At 37.3% G+C, this 8,031-nt stretch overlaps 1 protein-coding gene across 1 annotated transcript; it reads left to right on the top strand.

Moving 5' to 3' along the window:
• The first annotated feature begins 238 nt into the window (after positions 1-238).
• LOC143036166 (serine/threonine-protein kinase pim-1-like) lies at positions 239-988 on the top strand. The gene has a single exon (XM_076203414.1). It carries the CDS (start codon positions 239-241, stop codon positions 986-988), a length of 750 nt encoding a protein of 249 aa, XP_076059529.1.
• The last annotated feature ends 7,043 nt before the right edge of the window (positions 989-8,031 follow it).

Below are 8,031 nucleotides of genomic sequence, written 5' to 3'. Positions count from 1 at the left end.
ATATATATATATATATATATATATACATACATATATAATATATATATATATATATATATGTGTGTGTGTGTGTGTGTGTGTGTGTGTGTGTGGTGTGTGTGTGTGTGTGTGTGTGTGTGCTTGTGTACACAATTCTGTTTCTCGAATCGTGGATAATCAGCATCACTCTTAATGATCGAAACGTCCATTCGATGGAGTCCATGGAATTGTTCTTCAAGGACTCAAGAAAGGAAGAACCATGACTAAAAGGTTTATCTTCAATGAACTCCTCGGCGAAGGATCTTTCGGGAGTGTCTTCTCCGCCGAGCGGATCGAAGACAAAGCCAAGGTAGCCATCAAGAAAATACCTTTGGCTGAAGTGTACGACTGGGTAGATCCCAAGAAGAGGACTATGCCCCTTGAAGTCGCACTTATGAAGAGAGTTCAGCATATCCCCGAGGTTGTAAAGCTCCTCGAGTTCTTCATTGAATGCAGACACGTTTTCATCGTTATGGAGCTGATCCCGGGCGCAGTGGATCTTCTTGCCTACACCTCAAAGTATGGGGAGCTGAATATGAAAGACGCTAAAGACGTCTTTTTGCAGGTTCTAACAGCCGTGATGGCCTGCCATAAAGCCGGAGTGTGTCATCAAGACATTAATATGGCTAACATTCTCGTCGTCAGGAATGAAGGAACCGGAAAAATGACCGCAAAGCTTGCGGATTTCGGTATGGGCACCTTCATCAAAGACTCTAAGACTCCTGCCGATCGCCATGAAAAATCGGCTGTATGGAGTCTTGGAGTACTATTGTTCCGTCTCGCGTGCAAGAAATACCCAAATGACGGAGGCAAATGGGAAGTCAAGTTCCCGAAGGGCGTCCCTAAGAGCTGCCAGATGCTCGTTAGAAAATGCCTCGAAAGCAAATCAAAGAAACGGCTTCACTTGAGAGGCATCCAATCTCACCCCTGGCTCAAAGTCAAGAGAGCCAAACGGGTCAAAAGACTTTGAGAACTCACTACTGCTGCCTTCTACGGTGATTGGAGCTAATTTGAAGCCATGTTTTGAGGAGAAAATCTTGAAGAAGACGTGTTGGAAAGTCTTGTGGAAGTTTATGCTCGATACAATGCCCAGTCTCTCCTTCTTGAGACTTATTATAGCTTCTCGGAAGCTTTGGAGGACATCACTGAGCCATACTGAACAAGAACCTCACAAAGAAATGAGTTACACAACAAATATTTTATACCGAGACAAAATTTTAAATTTGATTACGAAACTAAAATGATATCTTTAAGAGATTCCAGTTGTAAGTCGACTGAAGATTACAAGAAAAAAAACTGAATACTTTAAAGAAGAATATTTTGGTTTGTCCACGGTTCGTGAATGAAAATTACTAGTCCCTTCTCAAGATATATATAGTTTTCGTTGAAAAAAATAATTCTAAATTTGATTACGAAACTAAAATGATATCTTTAAGAGATTCCAGTTGTAAGTCGACTGAAGATTACAAGAAAAAAAACTGAATACTTTAAAGAAGAATATTTTGGTTTGTCCACGGTTCGTGAATGAAAATTACTAGTCCCTTCTCAAGATATATATAGTTTTCGTTGAAAAAAATACTTTGTTTCAATAAGGAAAATAATAAAGGATTTCCTGATACAGGATCAATTTTGAGACGAACCTTACAAGTCTCTTCTGGGCTTACATTTTGTGTCTATTGACCCACGGGGGACTTCCCTCAGCTGAATAAATTATACCAACAGACATGATGGAGTGAACTAGCTGGACTTCAGGAAAATCTACCACCTTTCAATCTGGAGCACTTCATCTGAATATAAATTAACTTAAAGTTATATATAAAAAGAAAATTAATCAAATAAAACAAGATAATTATACTGAGTACCAGATAAATGATAAGAATATATGACAATATTAAGTAAAAATAAAATGAAATAGGTATGAAAAATTAAAAAATTTAGATAATATAAAAGTCACTCAGTGTAAAAAATGTCAATTGACAACTTGACAAAGGGCCTAATTTCTCGAGTCACTTTTTGTTAACCACATAAACAATAGGTAATGATCTCGGTCACAGAAAAACACTGGAGGGTTTCTAATTATTTTAATATACACAGAGGTTTTTTAATTTCATCGCTCTGTGCCACTATATCTAATATCGATGCTGGATGAAGCGCCAGTCGAACTCATTAAAAGAGGATCGAGCCATTAAAGCTCTGTCGTCGGATTCCGGGCTGGGGTCATTTGTGTTCCGAATATGTCGACTCTTTGGGAAGGTAGCAAAGAGACGAACCCGTGATCTTTGTCTTATGGACATGGCCTGTTGAGGCAGGTAACAGTCATTGCTTGGAACCTGAGAGCAGTGCGGGATTTGAACCCACAATTAAACGAACACGAGGTCAGCACACTTTAGACTGTGCCGCCAGCGGACATACAGAGAGGGTATCATAAAAATCAATGGAGTAATTCGGTGTCAAATATAATATAAAGAAAAGCATTATCCAGTACGTAAGGCACTGAGGAATGATAAAAAGGATGAAAAGTTGTAGCCTTGAGAGTTCCCTGCTGTATCCTCGGTCTAACCTCTGAGAGACGATACAGCCATAGTACTTCGCCGGATCAAGAAATGTACCTAAAAGTTTCAATTCACCGGTTTAAGTCACTAACTTTCTTACGGGTTAGCTGGGTTCAAATCCTCGGCTCGTCCACGTTTCAAATTCCAACGAATGCCTCCAAAGGACTACAAAGGAGGAGCATGCCGACAGGAGACCTTTTGGTCCATATCTAGGTCGGATGTGGAAAAAAAAAAAAAAAATCATAATAATAAATGAATAAATAAAAATTATAATAATATAAATAAATCCTTCAGAGTTGGCAGACCCAGTGATTTTAGTCTATTGTTCCTATACCACAGCTGTCCCAATTTTTCCATCACACAGTAGCAAAGCAGATCTACACACCAATAGCTCTTCAACCATGTACCTAATTAATCCATTAATCATTTCATTACATAAAGCTTCTACCACATAGTGTGATATGAAGTTTCCACCCATAAAAATATGAGACAGAGCACTGTTTAAGTATGCCAGGAAAAACATGGTTTACTTTAATTTCTGCAGACAAGGAAAGAGTTGAAAAATCTACATCTTACAATTACAATTTGTGCTGCTATTCAACCTGACCTTAAACAACAGTCTCGACTGAGATGGCATGGAATTAAAAGTGATTTGTGGTTGAAAAAAGACATATGTATATGGATATACATATATATATATATATATATATATATATATATATATATATATATATATAATGTATATGGATATATATGTATACACACAAACACACACACATATGTATATATATATGTATGTATACATATATATATATGTATATTTATATATATATATACATTATATATATATATATATATATATATATACACACAAATATATATATTTCAACCACAACTTTTCACTTTAATTCCATGTCGAAGTGTTGGTGTGGTGTAGAATTGTATTTTATTGTTTTGTTATTTATTGTATTATTTATATTATGTTATTATGTATTTATTTTAGGTATAAGATTTGGTTGTGTTGTATATCGCAGATGCGATGTGCGCCTTTGTTTTGGCGCGAATTGGAGCGTGGCGTCAGTATCTGAGCAGCCTTGTAAGCAGGTGCACGCATTTGTGATTGTGTCATTTTGTATATAAATATAAAATTTAACTCTTACTTCGCGCACTCATTAGCCACCCAATACATCATCACGACAGAGACTGACAATTAGCTCGATGGAGACATTACACCAACCAAGTGAACGGTGACACTAAACACTGGCGCAGTGGTTAGTGTCACTGTTCACTTAGTACGTCCGATCTGAGTTCGAGTCCTTGGCTTCACAACATCAGTTTCCCCATATGTCTCCCTCAAGCTCACTGTAAGTCTCAATCGTGATGACGGAACTAAAGTGAAAAGTTAATGTGGTTGAAAAATATTAATATCTGCATTGATGACCATTCAGTGTGTGTGTGTGTGTGTGTGTGTGTGTGTGTGTGTGTGTGTGTGTGTATATATATATAATATATATATATAAATATATATATATATATATATATATATACAGTATGTAAAGACAGACAAATATGGAGGTGAGGTGGCAAAATGAAACGTTAAGGCTTGAGTATGGAGCTTTATTCAGAACCAGACGTTTCGACCTCTTGGGCCTTCCCGAGGCAGGGCCCAGAGGTCGTAACGTCTGGTGGTGGATAAAGTTGCATACTCTATCGTTTGCGTTTCATTTTGCCACCTCACCTATATATATATATATATATATATATATATACATATATATATATATATATTTGTATATATATATATAAATAAACGTATATAATTATATATATTATATATATATATATACATATATATAAAATAAAGGTATATATTACATATATCATTAATATATATATATATATATATATATATACATATATGTATATATACATTCACGTATATATATATATATATATATATATATATATATATATATATATATATGCATATATCTATATCTATATAATACATATGTATATACATATATATATATATATATAAACATATATTTTATATATATGTATAAATACATATACGTTATATATACATACACACACACACACAATATATATATTTATACATATTATATATATATGTATATATATATATATATATATATATATATATATATATATATGGAGATGAGGTGGCAAAATGAAACGTTGATACCTAAAGTATGGAGCTTTATTCAGAACCAGATGTTTCGACCTCTTGGGACTTCCTCTATATTTGTCTCTCTTTATATACGTATATATACATATATATCAAAGACTACTATTGCACAGGACGTGCACACCCAGATGCCTGGCGCCGCTAGCGGAGGCCAGTCCAGTGTGCTGCGAGTAGTGGAGGTGTAAGGTTGTTTCGCTGAGTCTTTCGCGCGTGGCTGCATTTAGAAGTGGATAGTATTTGTTTACATAGGTTCTTTCTGATTTTGTTTGGTTGGTTCTTCATAGGTTCTTTCTTGCTGGTTTTGTGTATTCAAAATGCCGAATAAGTGTGGTGTCGAGAACTGCAACGGTAATTATAACAAGGATAACAGGTGCCAAAAGACATTTCTCAAAGACAAGTGGCTTGATGTGCTACCACCACGTAATAACTTCGTTGTTGATATTGACACATTTTCCATTTGTGAGTTTTCCATGAATGGTTATTGTTTTACTCTTGAATCATACCCCAAGTGTAGTTATGAACAGCTCAGAGACTTTTTGGTGCTGCCAAACAAACGCAAGCTGCAATACATCACTTCATCAATTGACAAGGATCAGGTGGTGAGGGAAACATTTGCCAAAGTGAAGACACTGCAGCAGAAGAATGTATTTCTCTTGATAGATGGAGTATAGATTTGGACAACTGTTGCATTTTTCTGGTGTGGTTCTGAGTGGCATGGCAGTGAACAAGACAGACTGCAAGTCAACTTCTGTATTATGTATTATGATGATGTCGCTGCACAGAGGACCTAGTATTATGATTTCTGTGACACCCGTCCACAAGCTCACAGCAGCAGCATACCAGCTTGAGTGTGTAAAGGAAGCGGCAGTTGCTGTTGAGAGGGCAGGTGGGCGTGTCATCGGGTCTATCACAGACAACCACAAGATAAACCAGCAGTACTGTAAGCTGTTTGATTTTCCGGGTGATTGCCGTGCCACGGCCAACCATCCTCTTGACAAAGATCGTGTCTGGCTTCTCCTTTTTGATACAGTGCATCTTCTGAAGTGCATCCGCAACAACTGGATCAGTGAGAAGTGCCAGAAGATCAGTCTTGACAATAAAACAACAGCATCATTTCCTGACGTCAAGGAACTGTAAGAGTCAGAGAAAGGCAGCATTCTCAAGACTACTCCCCTCACTAAATTTGCTGTCAACCCCTCACAACTTCAACTACAAATTGTGCAGCATGTCTTGAAGATCTTCAATGAAAAGGTTGTGGCTTCATTGAAGCTCAGAGGATGTCATGACACTGCTAAGTTCATCCAAATCATCATCAACTGGTGGAATTTAGTGAATGTATCTGGGAAGGGGCAAGATCAGCGCATGAACGATCCATATCGAGCTGTTCAGGATCCCCAGTCAACCAGCCTGCAGACTTTCCTGTTGATTTTCCAAGAGGCTTCTTCAGGACATGGAGCAAATCGAATCAAGTGTTTCACCCATGACACCAACAATGAACTAGTGCAGAGTATGCAGGGACTGACTGCCGTTTACCGCTACTTCTTCAGAAACGCTGACTTCCATTATGTCCTGCTGCGTGAGATCCAGAGTGACCGGCTTGAGGATGAGTTCTCAGTCTACCGTCAATCAACTGGTGCAAACTCTTTCATGACCACTGGGGATGTCTTCTCCGCATGCAAGCAGCGGCTCACGAAATATGCTGCCGTAAACCTCCACTCCATCGATGTCCACCCTGTGTCGAAGGAACATACCTGCTTGGGGACTGCAGTTGACCTAGAGGATGCAGCCTCTATTGAGAGGTGCACCACAGAAGTGACACTGACTGTGAATGAAGAGTGCAGTGCGGCCTATGTGGCGGGGTGGCTTGAAACGAAGTGCGCGGACAATGTGGTCTTCAGCGCCGAGCAAAATCTTGTGACCAGTGACCTTAAGGACTTTATCGAGGCAGTGTCCAGAGGTTCCCTGACAACTCCACATGTGTGCACTTCTGATCTTGTCAGATGTGGACTGTGTTTCACCAAGGAAGCCCGTCATCGTTCCTGCTGCCAGAAAAGACCGATGGAGATCTTGTCGACACTGGCCACCTTCAGTTCGATTGACATTGACTGTCCCAAGATGTTCCGTCGTTTGGCAAATGTTCTTCTGAAATGACTCCACAACCTAGAGAAAGACCAGCAGAAGAATGCTGTCCTTCTCTCGACCTCTGTAAAGAAGGCCCGGCTCGCTGATTAATCGCTGCAGTCTGGTAAGCTTTTACTTCTATGTCTGTTTATTTGTGTGAATGTTTGTTTCCAATCACAAAGGTTTAACTATAATCCATTTTGTAAAATGTAAAACAACAGCAACTTGGGTTCCTGATTAATCGCTACAGTCTGGTAAGATTTTGCTTTTATGTCTGCTTATTTGTGTGAATGTTTCTTTGCAATCACAAAGGTTTAACTATAATCCATTTTGTAAAAAGTAAAACAGCAGCAACTTGGGTTCCTTTAAAGTGTCCACTAACCTCATACAATAATATATGTTAAGTCCGGGTAAAAGGGGTATTTCAAAGCATAACAGTGCCTTAAAAACAAATTCTTATTTCACTATAAATATTTATATTAACTTACACTGCACTGAATAAGTGAATTGTTGATATATTTGTCCTATATACAATGTTAGGTTTCTAGTTTTAATATATATTTGTCCAATATAAAATGTTAGGTTAAAAAGAAAGCAATGGCCTCCGCTAGCGGAGCCAGGAATTTGGGTGTGCACGTCCTGTTTAATAGTCATCCTTGATATATATATATCTATATATATATATATATATATATATATATATATATATGTATATATATATATATATATATATCTATATATATATATATATATATATATTATATGTATGTATGTATGTATATATATATATATATAATATATATGTATATATGTATATATGTAGTAGCACATTTAGTAAAATGTTTTAAATAACCCACTATCGGAGAAACAAAGCAAAGGAGACAGACGAACTGTATATTTCGACCACTACTGTGGTCCTCTTCAGCAGTATGGATACAAGATAAGATGTACAAGAATTTATACAGTGAGAAAGGTACAAAGTAGGAACAAGGGGAGGTGGCTCAAGTCACATGTCCGAGGTGGGGCGGATTCGGTAATGGTAATAATTTATTCACAGCATAAGTTGTTATACAATCAGGTGACCATTGCCCTTTTGATGTGTTGAAATTTGGCAAGTGTTTAATGAGG

This window comes from Oratosquilla oratoria, chromosome 20, assembly GCF_046742065.1.
Source record: "Oratosquilla oratoria isolate Oo_2021 chromosome 20, ASM4674206v1, whole genome shotgun sequence".
Taxonomy (NCBI): domain Eukaryota; kingdom Metazoa; phylum Arthropoda; class Malacostraca; order Stomatopoda; family Squillidae; genus Oratosquilla; species Oratosquilla oratoria.
The sequence above is the reverse complement of the archived record's forward strand: the minus strand, read 5'-3'. Positions and strand labels throughout refer to the sequence as shown.

What these genes read in the sequence shown, in the direction of transcription:
- LOC143036166 (XM_076203414.1), top strand. Translation starts at nt 239, where the DNA reads ATGACTAAAAGGTTTATCTTCAATGAACTCCTCGGCGAAGGATCTTTC.